Source organism: Salvia miltiorrhiza, chromosome 1 (genome assembly GCF_028751815.1).
Source record: "Salvia miltiorrhiza cultivar Shanhuang (shh) chromosome 1, IMPLAD_Smil_shh, whole genome shotgun sequence".
In the NCBI taxonomy this organism is placed as follows: domain Eukaryota; kingdom Viridiplantae; phylum Streptophyta; class Magnoliopsida; order Lamiales; family Lamiaceae; genus Salvia; species Salvia miltiorrhiza.
In genome coordinates, this window is record NC_080387.1 from 73151250 (window position 1) to 73173293 (window position 22044).

The 22044-nt window shown below is 32.2% G+C and overlaps 2 protein-coding genes across 3 annotated transcripts; one reads left to right on the forward strand and one right to left on the reverse strand.

Annotated features, from left to right (window-relative positions):
* The first annotated feature begins 13383 nt into the window (after window positions 1-13383).
* On the forward strand, window positions 13384-16573 carry LOC131005897 (protein FIZZY-RELATED 3). The gene is made up of 9 exons (XM_057933017.1): window positions 13384-14199; window positions 14767-14889; window positions 14993-15097; window positions 15193-15435; window positions 15528-15722; window positions 15806-15907; window positions 16011-16073; window positions 16189-16257; window positions 16344-16573. The coding sequence occupies exons 1-9, from the start codon at window positions 13654-13656 to the stop codon at window positions 16395-16397; spliced, it is 1500 nt and encodes a 499-aa protein (XP_057789000.1). The 5' UTR covers window positions 13384-13653; the 3' UTR covers window positions 16398-16573.
* A 618-nt stretch (window positions 16574-17191) lies between these two features.
* Window positions 17192-19432, reverse strand: LOC131005974 (uncharacterized). Of its 2 annotated transcripts, none has more exons than XM_057933115.1 (6): window positions 19264-19432; window positions 19074-19151; window positions 18908-18970; window positions 18708-18809; window positions 17509-17767; window positions 17192-17433 (listed from the first exon to the last, which is right to left on the reverse strand). In XM_057933115.1, the coding sequence occupies exons 1-6, from the start codon at window positions 19333-19335 to the stop codon at window positions 17324-17326; spliced, it is 684 nt and encodes a 227-aa protein (XP_057789098.1). In that variant the 5' UTR covers window positions 19336-19432; the 3' UTR covers window positions 17192-17323. The 2 variants fall into 2 exon arrangements, with proteins under 2 accessions (XP_057789098.1, XP_057789096.1); XM_057933113.1 differs by having other exon boundaries at window positions 19074-19160; window positions 19264-19426.
* Between the last annotated feature and the right edge of the window lie 2612 nt (window positions 19433-22044).

Sequence of the window (22044 nt, forward strand, 5' to 3'; positions counted from 1 at the left end):
AAATAAACTTTTCTTTCATATATTCTTCCTTTTCCACTTTTTATGGACTGTTTGCTTCATTTTATTGGGCCCATATATTGGGCTTGACATGGAGTAGTCATTGGGCTCAAAATGATTTCCACACAAACGATATAGTTTAAGAAAATATTCGATCACATAAAAGAAACAACGAATTTTAATAGAAACAATAACAATGTTTAAGTAAAACGTCACGATTGGGGAATTGGGGGATTGAATTTTTAGTGAGCATTTAGATATGAATAATGAGATAGTTTACAGTATTAATGTATTACTAATTAAAAATAATTTTGAATCATAAATTCTTGTACGATCTACGATTATCATAAAAAAAAAATATATATGAACATGAAAATATTATTATTGTGTATATAAAGAAGCATAATTCATAGTTTGTACGAGGAAAAATTTGATAAAATTGTTATGGATAAACATCACAGCAAATTTCATGCATTTTTTTGTAGATTTATAAAAAAGATCAAGCCTTGATTAAATCACAATAATATTACTTTCGAGGAATAATAATAATAATACCAAAAAATTATCAGCCATATTAAAATCATATCAAACGAATAGTATAATTATTACCATAAAATTTGAGAAAAATATTTATTTATAAATTATAACATAACATAATATCCCGTCGGGTAAGACTAATATATAATTAACCCAATAAATTATTCATTGTCAACACTAGTTAATCAATTGAAGTAGTGGGGATGTAAGATTGATTTGATTAGCAATGTAAATTATAGTAAAAGACAAGCCATCTATATATAATTGACGCATGCAAACAAACAGAATACCAAGAAGAAAAAAGAGCATTAATTTAAAAAAGCACACTCACCTTTCAAAACGACAAAAAAAAAATGATTTGATATTTTCAATCGAGTTATTTCAGAATTTATTCACACGGAAGAGTGTAATGTGATTATTTAATTATTTATAATATATTAAAAAGGCAACTTTCAATTTGAAATTAATTTCAAATTAATTTAAAAATTGAGTGACAATTTCGTGGTTACAATAAAATTAAAGGTTTATTTATATACTTTATTTTATTTTATTTTCTTTTTTTTATCTACTTATATTTTGTTTTATTTCTTTCTCAAATTATGAAATTTGACTATTATAAAATATTCAATATGCACATAATTTGATATTCAATATGCATATCAAATTAAAGATCGTGATAAAAATAGTTTATTTAAAGATTAACAAATTTTTAAAAAAATCTCTCTCATGTCTCATCTTTTTTTGAAGAATTTTTTTTTTCAAATTTTTTTATTTTTGTTTAAGTTTTATTTTCATTTTTTTATTTTTTGCTTTTTCATAATGCCAATTTTTATTATTCTTTTTAATTTTTTTTCAATATTCAATTAAAATTTATTTTTTATTATATTTAATAATATAATAATTGAGTTGATATCGATTTTATATAATTATAGAAATATAAAAATGTTTCATAAGGCATTGCACGGAGTGCGAAGCTAGTTAGGATAAAATGTTACTACTTAGTAATTTTAAATTTTTGGGGGATTAAAGTATGTCTCTCTATCATGCTTCTAAGACCCTACACATAATTACTCCATTGTCTAATTACATAAAATAATATTAGTGCTAATCCTACTAAAAAGGTGCTAATTTCACATCTAGCACTATCAATACGATATTTTGACAACTTAAAGTTTAATTATATTTAAAACCTTAATTACTTTTTTTTCTCTTTATTCATGTGAATTTACTTAATTGGATCAAATCACCTGCCTACTTTTTTTATTCTTAGGAATAGCTTTTTTTTAATCTACGTAAAAGTAGGCAAGATCATTTTCATAATTTTTGCAGAACAATTAATTTTTATTATTAATCCCCCAAGATGTATTGTAAATACATTTATATATAACTCTTTATTGACTACATACATAATCTTTTTATGGTGACTTATAAAGGATAAATTATAGTTCATGTCATGTCTTTGGATGAATTGCAAAAATGATATTATCGTTGTAATTAAATGTAGGTCGTACTATATAATTTGCAAGTTTTTCGAAAGATCAATTTTTTGGGGGGGCATATTTTAGAGATCATGCCAATTTTTGGCTACCCATCTATAATCACTCCATTATATAAACATAAAAAAGATGAAAGGGAGGAGTTATTTTATTCTAAAATTCTCATTTTCTTTATTGCATTTTAATCTTAAATTTAGTATATTATCCATGTGTCCATGTCCCATCATGTCTTGTTGTGGTGAAGGGGAAATGACCCGTTTGATTTGCTGCAGATTATAAATATTATTAATTAATAAATTAATTTAGATTAGTAATTTTGCAATATGTATGTTCGTTTGGCCATTGATCACCATATTTTTATAATATAGTATAGCATTGTATTATGAAGTTATTAACATTCATATGTAAAAAAAAAGTTATTAATATATGCATATCAAATAGTACCAAAAATCAAATCAAATTTGAAGATATCATGATGATCACTCACTATTTGCTACTAGTCAATTTTTGAATAAAATATGCTCTGATTTTTATGATAATGCTACACTGTAAAAGTTAGTTGATATGATGATCTCAATTAACAAAATCTACACGAAGCTATAGGAATAGAACATGTGACAAAGCTAAAGTAGCTTACTGAAATAAAGGTTTTGTGATATAATATAAACAATTTTAACAGTCCAAAGTGTATATCAGAGCACAAGACATTTGTTTAAGTGAAATTAATCAATTTTAACCGCTGCCGTCGCCGGTCGCCGCCATTCCGTCGCCTCCATCAAGGTAAGCCCCACCTTTCCTTCCTTTTGTCTTTCTCTCTCACCCTCTCTCTCTCTCACCCTCTCTTCCTCTTTCTCCTCCTAATGTCAGGCCAATCCTGCCGCCTCACCGCTGCTGCCACCGCACGGTTCCGCCGCCGACCCCCACGGTACACTCTCGTTTTAAATAGACTTTTATTTATTTATTTATTTATTATTTATTTATTTGATTAAAATTAACTTAACTCTAATTAATTTATAGGATGTTTAAAGAATGATTAATTGAAATTTGTTAATTAGATTAATTTTAAATTGATTTACTATTATTTTGTTAAATTAAGTATGCTAATATAAATTGATTTACTGTTTCGGATGAAATGATATGTTAATTAGATTAATTTTAAATTGATTTACTGTTTCAGATGAAAATTGTTAATTAGATTAATTTTAAATTGATTTACTGTTTCGGATGAAATGATATGTTATTATATATTGTGGGATAGATTTAATCAATTTCTTAAGGATCTTCTCCCTTTGGGATAGAAATTGATTATTTCTTAAGGATCTTCTCCCAACAAATGATTGTGTTTGATTTAATTACCTTGTTTTTTTTATTGTTTTATATGTTATTTTATTATTGCTTCGACATTGGGGGGCCGAGTAGACCTAGTATAGGCTTAGTAAATTAGGACCACTATGGTCACTATAGTTGCTGGTAGAGTCGAGCACTTGGTAGTTAGGATAGTGGGGTTATGCTGTCGAAATTTTCTTAGATTCAAGTAATTTATTATATTTTATTTATTTTTATTTTCAATTAGAATTTACAAGAATGAGTGATAATCGTACGTGGATATACGCGAGATACAATGATCGTGCTGCATTTGAAATGGGACTTGAGAGTTTTCTCGAGTTTGCGATAAATCAAACGACGTATACAGATGAAATTGGTAACATTAGGTGCCCGTGTAGGAAGTGTAAGAATAAAGTCTTTGCATCTGTACCTACAGTCAAAGAACATGTTACTTGGCGTGGATTTGTCCACAATTACACAAATTGGTGTTATCAAGGGGAAGCACCAGTGTATATGCCGGCAGAACATACTAGAATGGATGAGGATGATGGGTCATACAGTAACTACCAAAGGATGGTGCATGATCATGCGACCTATTAATTAATAAATAGATATATTGTTTCGACATAAAAATAAGGACATATATGCAAATGAATTCAAAGATACATTAAAATTATCAAATTAAAATACTTATGATTAATAAACTATATTGATAAAAAAAATTAAAAAATTAAAATAAATTAAAAAATAAATATTTATTTGCCATAAAAATAAGGGCGGCACGAGACTGATCCGTTATTAACAAGATCACTTGGATATCATCTCGTCATATTCAAATGTTATGAATATATGATATATATTAGTATATTGAAATAACCTTTAAATGATTTAATAGGTAATAGATATATCAATTATACGAGTGTTCTCTATTGGGTACAATTCAAAATGAACTTCAAGGTTAAGCGTGCTTGACTTAGAGCACAACTAAGATGGGTGACCCACTGGGAAGTTCGTCTAAGGTTTGAAATACTGTATAAATACAAAAATATTGGTGGAGATAAATAAATAAAATAAATAATTTAAATAATTATATAATTAAAATAATTATATAATTACCGGCGGCAAAGTGCCGCCGGTAATTAGCGGCGGCAATAGCCCGCCGGTAATCATTCCGCATCGGCGACATCGGTGGTTGGTGGTGATCACCAGCGGCATATCTACCGTCGGTAAATATCCGGCCAACCACCTGAGTTCCCCGACAAAATCTTCCTGCGGCAATGCCGCCGGTAATCTCCGGCGGCTAAGTTTCGCCGTCGACAATCACATCTCCGACGAGATAATTGCCGGCGGCAACAGGCTGCCGGTAATGCCGTCGGTAATTGCATCACCGGCGGCCGTCTCTTTTTTATCGGCGGGAATTGCCACCGCTAATTCCATTTTTTTTTTGGTAGTGATATTTATAACTTGACCCGGATGCCTTGGTGCCCAACCCGAAAGCAAAATCGTGTAGAGATAGATGGTGGTTGTGAAGGGCGATGGCCAGTGGGACCCGATACCGTTTATTTGATAGAGACACCTAATTTTATAGTGCACTCCACGTTGTATAGAAGTCCATATTTTTTTTATGTGAGATTCAAAATGTATGTTTCAAATAATTTAGTTGTAATTTTTAATATATTTTTTTAGTTTAATTATTCTAATTTTTAATTTAAATTTAATGAAAGTTCTAATTTTAAAATTTCATATTTATTTCAATATTGAAATACATTGTATATATGAAAATGAAATTTATAGAGTCCACTATAAAGCTCCCCATTGTGGAGAGGAACCGTCATTATCGAACCACGTAGATCATTATGAAATTTCGTTCTTATTCTTATTTTATTATTATTTGTTTATAACAATCTCTCCACAAGGGGAAACCAACTCGTCAAATCCAAAAATTTAGCAACATTAATTGAGTTGATGTAGCTAGCTAGTAAGATATAGATCACACAAATGCACACTATAATTTGATTTGGGTTTAGTTAACATATTGGTTACAAGTGTGTATATGTTTCTACTAAGGGAAAGCTTCAATAGTTAGAACTTAAGTACTTAACTAGAACCCCTCTTAGATGTTAATCATCATTATTAATTTATTATACTACTAAGTAACGATTTTGATTATCAAACGCTAATACAATGTTAATTAATTTTTTTATTTGTTATGCAATATATTTTTAGTAGAAACCCATTGACCAATTTCCGAAATTGGGGATTTAAGCTAAGATCTATATATATAGGAGAGGATGCATGTATCCTTATATTAATTTGAGCAAGTATAGTATGCATGGTAGATGTCCCTTTTTCAAAAAATGTTTCACCCAGATATCATAATCTATTTCTTGACAAATCATTTCCGATGTTTGCTTAGGCAAATATCCCAACATCGCCAAACAAGGCCTTGAGAAAACTTTGTTACTTTTATGAATTATTTTCCAAGTTTTACATATTTATGTAATGTTACATTTTTAAAAGATTTTGACACTTCAATATTGCGGGAACCCCTATATATATATTTACATGATTGATTGTCAAGATTGTGGGATCACTACTAGCTAGTTCTCAAATATTTTTACTTGCTATTTGATACTTTGATTTGAACATCGTCGGATGAATATAATATTGACAAAAACATTTATTGGGTACCTGATATTACTCAATCAGTCTCACTTCAAGTGTCTTGTTTTCTTTTTTGGATTGTATCACATTTTCAATTATGGAAAAAGTTAGTCCCAAAAAGTGAGAATCTTTAGGGGCCCACATCATATTTTCAACTTTAATAATCGTGTCGAAAAGAAGAGGACACTTGAAATGGAACATATGGAGTACTTTCTTTAATTTTAATATTATTAATTAATAGTTTTAAAGGGGTAGTATTAACTTCCAATTAAAATTTAATTAAACCCATATCTATAATCTATTCATAATTTTAGTAATTTAAAATTAAGATTTAATAATTATTAATAAAAATAAAAATATGCGACGTCCGTACAGAAAGTGTAGCCCTAAAATTAGCTAGGGTTGTAAAAAATATCGTATCATGAATCATTGGTTGCTTCCGCATATCAATCAATATAGTACATAATGGGTACCCATCACAAATCGATTAAACCCAAATTACATCATTTTTTCCAAGATCTAATTATTTATAGTATATATTAAAGAAGAATTGAATTAAGCATAAAATAAAAGGAGAAATGATGAAAAGAGTGGGAGGCATACGAGGTACGGTGTGATTGATGAACTCTGCCCCGACCACTAGCCCGTGTTCGTCGGACCGGGGGGTCCCTACCCCCCTCCCCCAACCCACCACCCACCCACCCACCCCCACACACACACAACAAATATAAACCTATTTTTGAAAGAAAAAAAAAAGTACTTAAATATATTATGCACAAACGCAGTTAATAATCTTTGCTTATCATTTCATTCAATTTCACTATTTTTTTTGGGGGTCATTAGTAAATAATTTAAAGATCGCGTAATGGTGATCTTAAACTTGAGATATCAAATACTCTACCAATAGATCAATACACGGCACAATCAATTTTACTATTTTCTTTTAATGCTTGTGTTATTTTCTCATTCACTACGTAGATATTTACGATCGACATATATTTAACACATATTGAATAAATTAACAAAATAACATTACCAAATATAGGAATGAGTAGGTATAGACAACTAGCTTCATATGAGACATTTTATGTACTCCTATCTCTTCGTCCAACTATTGTTGTCCCAAAATTCTTGGGCAAGGAGCATTAAGAAGAAAGTTTAAATTGGTTAAAAGTGGTGGAACTAACACTTTTTGCAGGGTTAATTATTATTCCATTTTTTATGGAAATGAGACAATAGTAGTGGGACAAAAAAAATGATAAACGAGATAACAATAGTGGGACGGAGAGACAAGAGAGTAATAGGCAAACATTGGAGCAATTGAAATTTACAAAATCAATTCTATCTAAACATGTTTTCCTGAATAATTAATGAAATGTATAAGTATATATAATCATAAAAACAAAGCCTCCAATAATGAATGGTAATTTCATAAAAGAATTATAGATAAAAAAAATAAAGTGAGAAGAAAAATCCCTTAATTCCAACTAATATAAAAAGCATAAAGGAAAATATATAAATCAAAACATTGTATTGGCGCACTCAATGAGTCACCAATGTGTCACCTAAACGGGGGCAAGCACTTTGTCACATTTCTTGGTGATATAATAATTTTAGGAATTATTAAATAAAATTTAATTACAAAATTGTCAACCTAGTTAATTAAAACCCGAAACTAAAAAAATTAACACAAATACTCCGGTGTTGCACCGTGCAACTGGTTTCCAAATTAATGACATTACTTCATTCAGGAAATGACACTTGAATATTTCCAAATGACACTATTTCAACATACAAATGATACTTGAAGATCTTCAAGTGTCATTTGTATGTTGAAGTAGTGTCATTCAGAAACCAGTTGCACGGGAGAGTGCCTCAAAAATTAAAACCCGAAACTAAAAAATTATAAATAAATTTGATTATGAGGAGAAATCTAATCTTGAATGTTAAATTTTAGTATTTTAGTACCGTTGCTCGATCAATAGTTTCTAGTGAATTATTTACTTTATTTCCTAATCAATTCAAACTGGTGATTGGGGCCAAAAGATCTCTAATTCATACCTCACCAATAAACAAGTGACTATTGAAACTCTAACATATGATGTGGAGAATTAAAAATGAGAGATATCAATAAAAGGATTTCGATATTTGTTTATCGATTGTACTTCCTTTTTATTCCTTTTCCTTTTGCTACATTAATCTCTACCAAACAAATAATAAATGTGTTCTCCTTTTTCGGTATCTTCAATTTCTTTTAGGACCTAACCAAACAATTTATATAAATTGAAACTTCTAATGTTTATGAAATTCGGGTAAAGTTTGCAGGTAGAGACTAGAGAACTCATAGAATGCAAATTATACAATCAGCCTCTCTCTCTCTCTCTCTCTCTCTCTCTCTCTCTCTCTCTCTCTCTCTCTCTCTCTCATTTTCCAGAATTAGTTAGCAGTAAAAACAAATTCAGGAAAATAATTACAGTTCCCTTGGGGAAAATCAGCTAATAAACGAAGGATATGACCAACTTTCATGCTATTTTGAAAAAACAAAAAAAAAAATTGAAGTGAAGAAATATTATATGATTGCGGATGCATATCCTTTGTTATTGTAATCTCCCGCTATTAATTCTACTATTTTATAATTATTCACTATAAAAAAAAATTATATACCATAATTTTGAATTTTATAGATAAAACTGCATATAATTAATTACTAAATCAACCAAGGATATATTAATATGACCAGTTTCTCACAAAAAATGAAACTTACTTTACAAAATTATTCATCAAACATTTTTTTTAGAAGCTCAAAATCTTGCATCAATCACCGTATTAAACGAAATACTTATCAGTTTCCATTTCTTGAAATTTACACTCCGATCATACTCATCAGCACGCTAAAGTGACTCGAACCTCCAACCAACGTTTTACTAATTGAAGTGCGATTCGCCATCCACATCCTATTTTTGGGGTTGAGTATTTGAATTTCAAATCAAATATTTACCTAATCCAAAAATTCAAAATTTCTATAAAAAAAATGAAATTTGATCCGAACAATATTAATTATCCTAAAATTTGAAATGCCAAAAAAATTTGAAAACCCAGAAAGTCAAAACTAAAAGTTCCAAAAGTCCGAAATATATATATCGCCCTAACCAATTAGACAATTATGATCGTATTAAAATCCCAAGTAACAAACCGTTCATTACAATCAATCTGTTCTAGTCCAAAAATCCAAAAAAAATCTGAACCATATTTTAAATTTCAGTATGATTCAGATCGAATACTCGAAGATTTGAGCATTTTGCTCACCCCTTCTAGGCTTCTACTCTCTCAACAAATCAATACAAAGAATTTAATTCCCACATATTTACTCCCCGGCCCCTGATCTCTGGGGAAATTAATAATTTCCAATCTCTTGAAGATGTATATATGATGAGATGAATTTAATTAAGAGCAATAATTCGTAGGTTTTGCACAAGAAAAGCAAAGCTAAAAAGGCCCCAAAAATGGGAAAAAATGGACGGAAGGAAGCAAGAAAAACCCTAGTTAGAGGCATGAAGCTGTCTGTCAAATGTCTATTCCGCCCAAGGCTTGTGCAGTACGCAACAAATCCTCTCCAATCCCTAATTTCTCTCTCTCTCTCACACACACACACACACAGACATTCTATAACACAGAGTAGTAATGCCAGTTCCCTTCTCGTATATCTGTTTGGCAACTGCCCTCACTCAGTATGTATTAAATTTCCTGCTAATTTTGCCCACCGCCGATTGCGATGCTTAACTGTTACTCTCTCTCTCTCTCTCTCTCTCAGTGTGTGAGTGTGTGAGTTTGCAGATCTTTTGGCACCAGCTGAAATCTCGCCGCTTTATCACTTCACACAATTAGGTCTATAAATAAGCACTCCTTTTTCACTCTTTAATCATCACTTCCAAAACCCCTCCTTTTTTCTTTTTTTTCTGTTGGCTTCCCTTTTCTTTCTCGTATATTCTGTATCATCACATTCACTTTCTTGTTTTTGATAATCATCTGTGAATTGAATTCTTCTGTATACATCTCCCTAGCTGGATCTCACTTTGTTTATTCTTGTCTCTTCCCTTTTCCCCCCTTCCTCACTGGTGATGTCAAATTAGGGTTTTCGTTTCCCTAATTTACGTGCACTGCCTCTATAGAGAGAGAGAGAGAGAGAGAGATCAGTCAGTTTTTGCTGATGGAGCATCATCAAGATTCACATGCCTTTTCTAGGGCTACATGAATTTCTCTTTTTTCTTTTTCTAAATGTTTTATTGTTTTTGAAGAGTTCTTTAACGTGTCCCAACTTTTTCTTTGCAACAAAAAAATGTTTTTAAAAAAAAAAAATTTTTTTTTGGACTATTTTATCTTTGTTATAGCCTGAGGAATATATGTATGAGAATCTTGATGATGCTGCAGCGGCAATGAATGACTATTTTTTTTTCCATCTACGAGTTTATCACGAGGTACGCATAATTATGTGATGGTTTTTTAGGGTTTATGCTTTTTGGTGGCAAAATTATTGTGTAGTAATAGTAATTTAATAAAATGTTAAATTTTGTCGGGCCCTTCAAATGAAGAGTTTTCATTACATTCTTAAAGATGATTAATAATATATGAATTTGTTAAAAAAAAAATTGATACTATATGAATTTGTTATTTATTAATTCCCACGCAATTAATTACACGCTTTTTGTTGTAATTAAAATATTTTAGTGTTAGTTAACTACTATTAATAATGTACGATGAAGCCAGAGCGGGGACGTCGTACAATGAATAATTTCATAATTATTTGTAGATTAAACTAATTAATAGTAGTAATTTAAAATCATGTACCATTGGTTTCGTTGGACTTAATTCATTAATTAAGGAGGCTAATTGGCCTTCAATAATAGATGGCAATTAGGTACTTAATTTTGATGGCTGCAAATCTTAAATGAAGCTTCAAAAAAAAATTAGTACTTTATTTTGATTGTTTTTAGTGCTCCTTGAGAAAAATATAATGTTGCAAGCACAATTTTCCAAATGGATTTATTGGACCATTATAGCAAATGTCTGAATTTCTTATTATGTTAAAGTTTGTTCCATTTTCCTTGTTATGTTAAAGTTGTTATTTGAGATTTTGGTTTCTTTTTACATTGCACAAGATTAAATTATATATTATTGTTCTTTAATTTCATGTAAATCTAGCTATGATTAATCATCGCAACATGTTTTGGATAATGGAAAATGACTCGGGTATTTGCAGAACTCGGCTGTACATTTCAAAATTTGAATTATGTAAAATCTTGGACTTAATTTAATTTTAATGTGTTTATAAAATAATCGATAAATGAAATAATAAGATGAACAATATATGGAAAGAGAGCTAAACATAAATGATATTTGGTGATGTTCTTGACAAACTATTTCCTTGAACCTTTTGTTACCAATAATATAAGCAGAATTATAGCTAGAGTAAAATGTATAAATTGAGATCCAATGGAGTTGAATTGATCGTTTGCACATTTATAACTCAACAATGTTGTAATTATGACCATTTATATCTTTGATTTTGATATATTAGTACCCAAAATAAAGTATTTAAATTTCAAATCTATTTTTCAATAAATGAAAGTCGAGCTACTGGGATTGAATTCAATGTGGATGTTGCAATATATATATATATATATAAACAATCCATGTCGAATTTTGGCTGCCAGTTTGATTTTGCGGCACCGAAAAAATACAATATTTCTAGATTTGAAAATGAAATCTAAATTAGAAGATTGAAGGAAATTTCGAGCATACATTAACTTGAAAAATTAGTCAAAACATTGGTCGATTTCAATATATTTGATCTGAGTTAGATTTATGAGTTTTTTTAAAAAAAAGAAAAAACATAAAATATAGTCAAGAATTAAATCTACTCAGATACTTTGGTTCCAAAATAATACTTAAAAAAAACATTGGAAGGTTGGAACTAGTCGTAAAATATGATTTATTGTATTGGAAATAAATTAAACTACAATCAGTCTTCTCTAAATTTCTTAATTAATTAATTGTATCAATCATGCAAATAATAATAATAATAATAATAATAATAATAATAATAATAATAATAATAATAATAATAATAATAATAATAATAATAATAATAATAATAATAATAATAATAATAATAATAATAATAATAATAATAATAATAATAATAATAATAATAATAATAATAATAATAATGTATTATCAAGGTCCAAAGTTTATTCTTTTGTTGCATTGAACCTTCGAACATTTCGTTTTCGTCTTATGGAGGATTGAAAAAAAATGGTTATGCTATATGATATGATCATTCTCTCATTCTTTGAAAATAAATTCATACAAACTAGATAAACCAAAAACCATAATCTGTAATTCTTGAAATTAATTCCAATTTTAAATTTATGTAATTAGTTTCAACTTCGTATTACCACTCCTATTTAGATATATAACATTATAATTAAAAATAAGAATTATTGAAAATTAGCATACATAGAAAAAGTGTGACTAGCATATTTAAAAACTTTAAATATTCGTAACTTTTAAAATACATGGGACCTGAGAGTCTCGCGAGTGACGTATAGTTGGAAAATTGAACCGACTTTCTAATACTTTTAATTAAATAATCCAATTTAAACAATTGTTCGATTTGTATGTATAACTCGACTCGAACTCAAATTATGTAATTGATCATCTCAAAATTAAATTAATTATTTAATTATCTTTTAGTTCTATCAATCTCATCCATCAAACAAAACGACTCCTTAATCATTAATGAATTAAAATTTTGAGTTAATAGTGTTTTATATTCGAACTTTCAAAAATTTTATAAAATGTCCCGAACTTTCATTTTCTCCTAAGAACCTTAACTTCCATAAAATTTTTTATTATACAAAATTCAGCGACGAAAAGATGACAAAAAAAAAAATCCCAAGCTTTCGGCGTTTTCCAACAATCATGGTTCCTAATATATTTTTTCGTACAATGGTAGTCCCCAAAATATTTCATCAGGACATATAATGAAAAAAACAAACTGAAAGTTCATGGTTTTTTAGGAGAAAACAAAAATTTGAGACATTTTATGAAAAACGCTGAAAGTCCGGAACATAAAACACTATCAACCCTAAAATTTTCTAAAAAAAGTTTATGGTAATTGGGCCAATCCAAAGGTCCGAATCAATTTTGGGCTATAACTTTTTGCCCAAATTTCAGTCTATTTGGGCCGGTCCGCAAATTTCTGAATGAATTGACATTCTTACCCCTCAACAGTAACTTAAAAAAGAAAAAAAGAAAAAGAAAAAACACAGACAATAAAATAAATAAATAAATAAAGCACCAAAATGTTTTTCCATAGTAACGGCTAGTTTTGGTGTCAAGGCAAAGAGGAGCTGAGCTTCTTCACTCACCAGCTCCCATTAGCTTCCCTCACACAATTGACCGTTGCAGCCATTACTTATTCAAAACCCTAACCCCCAAATTCCCTCTCTCTCTCTCTTCCGCCATTAACACACCTCGCAGAAAAGCCTTCGCACCGGAGGCATTTTCTACGAGCTAATTATCGCGAGACTATCATCAATTTTCAGCTTCATACAATTTGTAAAAGTAAAATATGGATACCGCTCAGAGGAGAAAGAGTGGCCTTAATCTACCGGCGTCGATGTCGGAGACGTCTCTGCGGCTGCAGACGCTGTCCTCCGCCTCCCCGATCAAGCTGTCGTCGCCGCTGAAATCGATGTCTCCGAGGACTATCTCGAATCTGTCGGCGTCCTCGTCGCCGTCGAAGTCTACGTCTGCTTGCAGCGACAGGTTCATCCCCTGCCGCTCTTCGTCGAGGCTGCACACGTTCGGTCTAATCGAGAAGGCGTCGCCGGTGAAGGAGGGAGGCGGCGGCGGCGGGAGCGAGGCGTACAATAGGTTGTTGAAAACTGAGCTATTCGGGGCTGATTTCGGGTCTTGTGATTTTGGTGCAGGTGGTGTGAAAGGGGGGTCGCCGATGAGTCCGAGCAAGAATATGTTGAGGTTCAAGACGGAGCAGCACTCTTCCGGGCCTAATTCGCCGTTTTCGCCGTCGATTTTGGGGCAGGATAGTGTGAGCTCTGGAGAGGCCGCGACGCCGCCCAAGCCGCCGAGGAAGGTGCCCAAAACGCCTCACAAGGTACGCTTTTGTTGTGGATTATGTTTCTGTAGTTGGAAGGAATGTATGTTGATTTCTATGGGATTCTGATAGTTGCTTCTGAATCCTGATAACATCAAGCTCATTTTTGAAAGAATCAGCTCATATTTTCCACTAATAATTGATCGCATTTAAGAATCTCGATGCGTTGTTAACCTTGGTTATATAGCGCTCGAAATGGAGCTTAGTGGCATGAGAAGAAAATTATTTGCTTCACATTTTTAGACCCTAAGGAGCTGAACTTGCTTAGTTAGCATGTGAAAATGGAGCTGAACTGAGTAGCAAGATTATAACTTTCTAGTAGTGTTCATCAAGTTTATGATCTTTGGACCAAGAATGATCACCAATCAAATAAAACTTTTCTGTATGAGAACCACCATAATTATTTATAGTTAGATTGAATTGTGTTTATCTATCTATCACTCTGTTCTTTTCTGCTTTTCACTATGACTGAAAAAATGCAGAAATTTTCCTAATGTAGAGTTGGAAATTGGGATTTTTAGGTCACCAAGCGCATCATTATTCAACTAAGTGAGTGTATTATTGCAGGTACTAGATGCACCATCGCTTCAAGATGACTTCTATCTGAACTTGGTTGACTGGTCGTCTCAGAATGTTCTTGCTGTGGGATTGGGAACTTGTGTTTATTTATGGAGTGCTTCCAATAGTAAAGTGAGTTCTAAATTTTAGTATTTACTTGAATGGCTTCTTTCATTGCTTTCTGTCTTGTTTCAGTATGCAAGAATCATCCAACTGAGAGGTCATTTATTGACAGGTTACAAAGTTGTGTGACTTGGGACCCAACGACAGTGTCTGCTCGGTCCAATGGACTCGAGAGGGCTCGTACATATCAGTCGGAACAAGTCTCGGTCAGGTTCAGGTAAATATCGCTGACTTGCTGAAATGTTTTCAGTGAGAAGCTAGCATTATGGATGTCCATTTGAAAGGCAGAAGCATGTATGGTTTATGGTGTAGGTTTGGGACGGAACTCAGTGCAAGCGTCTCAGAACAATGTCCGGACATCAAACGAGAGCAGGAGTATTGGCATGGAGTTCGCGGATATTATCCTCTGGAAGCAGAGACAGAAACATACTTCAGCACGATCTTCGTGTTCCAAGTGATTATATCAGCAAGCTTATCGGACACAAATCCGAGGTATGCGGATTGAAGTGGTCCCATGATGACCGAGAGCTTGCATCTGGTGGGAACGACAACCAGGTAATGCTGATAATCACTATCATAATCATACTCAAATTGGATTCTATTATGATCAACAACTGAAGAAGATTAAAAACATTGCTTGCATTCAGTTACTGGTGTGGAATCAGCACTCCAAGCAGCCGATCTTGAGACTCACGGAGCATACAGCTGCCGTCAAAGCCATTACCTGGTCACCTCACCAAAACGGTCTTCTAGCTTCCGGAGGAGGAACTGCTGATCGTTGCATCCGTTTCTGGAACACCACGAGTGGCAATCAACTAAATAGTGTCGACACTGGAAGCCAGGTTGGCCTTGAGAAACTTACACGATATAATTACTCTACTACACAGAATCAACGTTTCCTAAATTGAGCTCGTTATTCTCGTAGGTTTGTAATTTAGCCTGGAGCAAGAATGTCAATGAAATAGTTAGCACGCACGGATACTCCCAGAATCAAATAATGGTGTGGAAGTATCCAACTATGTCAAAGGTAAAACGGATAATTTCCTTATCGCGTTATCTGTCTTCTTTTCTTTGTTTTTAGGATTCTCAAACGAAGTCTCATCAACTGCTTCATGCCCTTTTCCTTATAGGTGGCAACGCTAACCGGGCATAGTTTGCGGGTATTGTACCTGGCAATGTCTCCTGATGGGCAGGTACATCTATACAATTACAAGCACATTCATTGAGTGGTTAACCATGTAGTTTCGAATGCCTTTTCATGTCGTGTGCCAGCATTTTCAATAACTCGTCTGAATTTGATATTTACAGACGATTGTGACCGGAGCAGGAGACGAGACACTCAGATTCTGGAACGTCTTTCCATCCGTCAAAACGCCGGTAAGTGGGAACCATTGGTGTTGTGTTCATATATATAGATGCTTATTGAATTTTGAACTTATTGTTGTTGCTTTGTGAAACATCAGGCACCAGTGAAGGACACTGGCCTTTGGTCTTTAGGAAGAACTCAAATCAGATGATGATGTGATTATGAAAAGCATCATGTAAATTTATGAATACATATACACAAAGGGAAGGACCAATTTTTGTATTCTTTTTATTTATTTTATGTTGAATTGTAAAGTGTCTCCCCCTTTTTCACCCCAACTTGTGCAGGATTAGTAAGTTTTGAATGTATTCTTTCATTCATACGATACGAATGTAATAAAGTGAGATGAACTTCCGTAGACTTCTCTCATTGTAAAAATGCAAGATTAAAGTTTTTTAAAAGGTTAGTTTGTGACATTTAATTCATTTTCACAGTAATGGCACTTATTTGCAATTCCAAATAACAAAACTGGTTTCTCTGTGAAAATGTTTGGTTCTAAACCCTAATTTCTCTAAACAAGCAAGACAACTTATTTAAAGAAAAAATTGTTATTTAAATCTCAAAGTTTTTACATTGTTGCAAATTCGATTCAATCTTTGAAGTGTTGCAATTAAGACTGAATTTTTTAATTTGTAGCAAACGTGACATGGTTTTTTGATTAGAAAAGTTATTTAATGACATGGAGTGAGAAAATGACTAGAAAAGTTACTCTAGAAAAAATTAGATGGGGTCTCTCGATTGCATCAACATAAAGATAGTCATTTTGATAAAAATATGCATAAAATATGCCATTAATTTGACCTATACTGATCAGAAAAAATGACTCGTCTAAGAAAAAAATTGACCTATATAAAGCGCATAGTTTATACTATGTTGCTTTTTTTTTAAATGACTATTTTGAGTAAGGTGTGAATATCCTATATGCAGCTCGTCGGATTGCCACCATGTATAAAGATTTGATTTTTTATATTTTTTTATAAAAAAATCAACATAGATTCCGTGTCATTAAAAGATTAAAAAAAAAACAATTTCTAGAAGAATCTAGATGTTCTATGCGGAATCTGCTGCTTCTGATTTCTAAAGCAGGCCCTGGCAGATTAGATAGATCTCTCTGGAGCATGATCTGGTTGCTTTAGGCCTCAACCACGACGCCTTTCTAAAGAGTGGCTTGCATATTTGGTTGAACTCTGCATCATTTAACACGAAAGGCAACGAGTTCAGCAAGAAACTTGAGATGTGAAGAAGGGAAATTAGAAGCAAACCTTTTACATCTTCACTCTCAAGAAGCTTAATGATAAGGTGGCCTCCTGGTTTTAGCAGACGGCCGGTGTCCGGGGCTGAGCCAGAACTGTCTGATTGAACTTCCTGTGGCGCGTCGTGTAATGTGTGATCAACCGCGGCCTTTCCGACTGCTAGATCAAGCGCCCGCATCCCCAGTTCTGCAGATAGAGCTGCGTCCCTAGTCGTGATTCCAGAAACTAAGGGGCACATATCGGACAGGATGACGGAGAACCCCTTTTGCTGCAAGTAGATTGATGAAATGCATTATCCAAATGGTAGCAATTTATGAAATTGGACAATTGGAGGCTGTCTAATGGGTCAAAACTCATTGGGGTAACAATAGCCGGATCATGAATATGATGCATTACAGATGTAAATTAATAATGTCTAATTGCTATAGCGTGATTCATGAGGTTAAATGATGACACTAAACTTGAAAAACAGTTGAACCAAAACATGCCTTCACCTTAGTTTTCAGGAACTATATTTGGACTAGTGTCAGAGGAGATGGGATGATTTTAAGTTTCTTTTACGAAACCTATGTTTTGTCGTAAAGCAACATAGAGAACATTCATTGTCCAATTTTATTCCTTCACGAACTTTTAAAGGCCTAATACTCAGCTCAAGCCGATTACCCCTAATACTCACGTAGCTAATGTTTTTCGGTAACATGATGTAGAAAATCCAAGTATACTGTTGCCCCTTTCATTTGTTCTATAGATAAATGCATTAATTAATGCATAAACAACCAATAGGAATTCATATACGTGATTAGTGTAATCAGTTAAAGACGAAGCCGCATAATCTCAGTGAATTACAAATTTTAGGCAAAAAGTGATTATTTTGTATCATAACCATACATACTTAAAATTGGAGAAAGATGTAAAATCAAAGCTCTGCCTAAAGATGTCGAACAGAAGCTAGTTTCAGAATCAATCAATTTGCCTCCAACTAATCTTTCACAAAACCAAAGAAACCAGCAAATTCTTCCCACACAGAAAAGACAATCATCACCAATTTATATCACAGCCCAAACATCTCACACATATTATTCAAGAAAAAAGAATAAAGAACAAACATTTCAAACTGCATTTACTAGCAACCAAAGAAAACAAAGTGTATGTATAATGTATATCAGCATTGATTCGAAAATCCAAAGCTCGAGTAGTAGGTCGTATACCTTAGGGGAGAGTGCTCTAACTTTCTCTCTTGGTAGCTTCATAACATCACCACAAACAGTTTTAACCCTCGAATCGCAGTGGAGGGGCGGCACCTTCACCTTCTGCTCTGCACCACACCCCACAAATCCACTTAATAAACACAGTTGAATAAACACAGAAGATAAATTTAATGAAAAAACGAGTTACAATATGAAGAAACCTTAGTATCAATCCCCACAACTGTTCCGCCCTTCTCCAATGGACCTAAATTCTGACATGCCACCTGCAGTCGAAACCAGATTACAATCGCAGCAACCACATTTCTCAATTCAATCAGCTCAATTACAATCTTTAACACAATCAAAGCGATAATAGTACTGTTGTACCTGAAGCCAAGCACCGGGAGCACAGCCTAGATCGAGAACAGAACCGCCGGGGCTTATGATCTTGTACTGCTTCTGCATCTGAATCAACTGAAATCCCCAATCCAATTTCAGCAGAAATTGAGCAAAATTTTCGGATAAAATTCATTTAATTCGAGAGAAAACAAGTATGAGGAAATCTAGAGAGAGAGACCTTGAAAGCAGAGCGAGCAACATAACCAAGGCGCTGAGCTTCTCTGTAGAAGAAATCAGGAGCTCCGCTCATTTCTTTGTCACAGTTTTTTCGAAAAATGGAAGTGAAAGAGGGGTTTTTCTCAGGGTTTAAGCAATACCGAAACGACGCCGTTCGACCAGCTAAACGTTTGGGCCGACTAAGGCCCATTTTGAAGTGGGCCGCTTTCCCAACTTCTGGTTTAAGCAATACCTAAACGACGCCGTTCGACCGGTTAACCTGTGGCCCAATTGAGGCCCATAACCCAATTACTTTTAGAAGCCTTCAATTAAATAACCCAAGCTTAAACATGATAGTATTCGACTTAATGAGATTTAGTTTGAAATATAAAATTATTAACAGGTACAACTTGAATTTGTATTACTATAATTAGTAATAATTGTATTAAATCTCAAATTAATTCTATTTGTTGTAGAAAACCAAAAATATTATATCATTGTGAATAAAACAATCTGCTTTAAAAGAAAAAAAAAATTATTTTAAACATAAAGTCAAATTTAGAAAGTTCATTTAAACTCAATTAAACTCAAATAAGCTCGTAGCACTCACAGTATCTTATTTTTAAGGACAATAATGGACCCGATCTAGACCTGATCTTGCCTTGTTATGCCACGAACTCACTGACTCTACCCATCACTCCAAGAGAATCATTCATGCTACTCCCTTTGTCTCACTAATATCGGTTCATTATTGTTCGAACATAGAGAGTATTAATTTGTTACTGCCTCGGTTCCTTCGTCCACGACATTTTGTCATAAATGAGAGGGACAAAAGTTTTAAGAAGAGGCCCATAAATAAAATAAAAAATAAAAATAAGTTAATTAAATTCGTGAGTGGAGAATGAAGCTCACATGTTAATGAGTGGATAAACGAATTCACAAATTTATTAAAAGTATATTAAGATAACTTTTTGTGAACGATTAAAAATAGCAAATTAAGACAATATTTGATAGACGGAGGGAATATTATTAAAATGCAGAAAGAATACTTGTTGGCAGGCTGGTATAAAAGTTAGGTGAGGTGAATGCTTAACTTAAAAACAAAATTTGTAAAGAGGTTGCGTGTGGCCATCTTTCTTCTTCTTCTTCTTCTTTAATTCCTTGGTTTTCACGTCATCTAAATCCTCAACCGCTCTCATTAACCTTTTCTTTTCCTTTTATAACTCCACAAAAAAAGGAAATACTAAATTTTTCATAAATAGATAACAATAAAAAAGAAATCACAAAAATAAGTCCTAATTTATTATTTTCGTTATTTTTTAAAAAAATATGTTTTGACCTTTTTTGTCATTCATTGATCCACTATTTATTTATTTATTAAAATCTTTCTGTCATTAATTTTGTCTATTTCTTTTAATTTAGAGGCTCTTTCTCCACTCACTAAATATATAATTAATCTTTTTTAAATTCGCACAGCACTTCTTTACGACCTATTTTCACGAATGGAGACAGTAATAAAGTTATACTCCCTCTGTGCTCTTACAAATGTCCCACTTTTCATAATGATTAATGAGATGTCTCATCATTATTAATATTATTGGACTCACCATTTAATCAATTTAAAATTAATATAAAAATAAGTCTTATTTCATCCACACGATATAATAAATTATAATCTTCAATATTATCTCTTATTTATAAATGTATTATTATAATTATTAGACCCACCATTCAACCAAATTATTTAATACTAGTTTTTTTTTCTCCCTTCTTTTCCATGAGAAATGTCTATAATTGTTGTTATACACTTTGATTAACCCTCCTTTCGTGATAATTTTCTTTTTTCTGAAAGAATATTTGTGGAAAGAAAATTCAAATCACGTTAAAGAGAAAAATCGTACTAATTTTTTAACTATTTTTTTTTGCATGTGATATTCAAGATACACATGATGAGAGTATCTTTTTCAATTTCTTATTTCTTATGCTTCAACTTCTTCTTCTCCTTTTTCAATTTATTATTTATTTTAGCAGTATATTTTATTGTATAAAATATTACGCCGACAAGTATAATCCGTCACGAGATACGAAATACGATACGACTTGAGCCTCTACCGCTGAGTCGCTGACACAACTGTTTGATTTATACAAATTATGCTTTCTTTCGAAATCATTTCAATAGATTTCCAAATAAAATACTACTAGCAAAAAACAACAATTTACCATCTGAATCTAGGCACTTTTTGGTAGTATAAATGCACAGCAAATGTAAACTTATATTAAAATAGCATTAATTTTTTATTATTATTTATCTAAAACATAGCGAAATATTTTAATTTAAAAGACACGATATATATTTTATTATAAAAATATAATTATCTGTAAAAAAAATTAAAAATGTACAAAAATCGTAAACTTACAGACCTGACGGACTAGCTTGAAACCGGGTGGATTAGAGTTAGGGTCGAAATATTTTAGCCCGAAAAATAAAAACCGATTAACCCGAATCGAAAATAACCCGACAACAAATGGGCTGGCCGAAAATTGAGTGGACTGGTCCGACTGACATCACTAGATAATACTCTCTCTGTTCTAATAATGACATCTCAAATTTTCTTTTTGGACATCTCATCTATAATTTTCCAACTCAAAAAAAGAAATAATTTACTTTATTTATTCTCACATCTCTCTCATATTTACTTTATTTCTCTTTTACTTTTTCACTACTATCTCTATCTCTCTTTTAATTTATTTTGTCTATTTCTTATCTTATCTATATTTTTTTTTAATTTACGTGTCCTATTTT

Coding starts and splice junctions, on each gene's coding strand:
- LOC131005897 (XM_057933017.1), top strand. CDS start 13,654: ATGGATACCGCTCAGAGGAGAAAGAGTGGCCTTAATCTACCGGCGTCG. Junction 15,436..15,527: donor CTGGTGGGAACGACAACCAG/GTAATGCTGATA, acceptor GCTTGCATTCAG/TTACTGGTGTGGAATCAGCA. Junction 16,258..16,343: donor TTCCATCCGTCAAAACGCCG/GTAAGTGGGAAC, acceptor GTGAAACATCAG/GCACCAGTGAAGGACACTGG.
- LOC131005974 (XM_057933113.1), bottom strand. CDS start 19,335: ATGAGCGGAGCTCCTGATTTCTTCTACAGAGAAGCTCAGCGCCTTGGT. Junction 17,768..18,707: donor TTAGAGCACTCTCCCCTAAG/GTATACGACCTA, acceptor ATCTACTTGCAG/CAAAAGGGGTTCTCCGTCAT. Junction 17,434..17,508: donor TGAGAGTGAAGATGTAAAAG/GTTTGCTTCTAA, acceptor TAAATGATGCAG/AGTTCAACCAAATATGCAAG.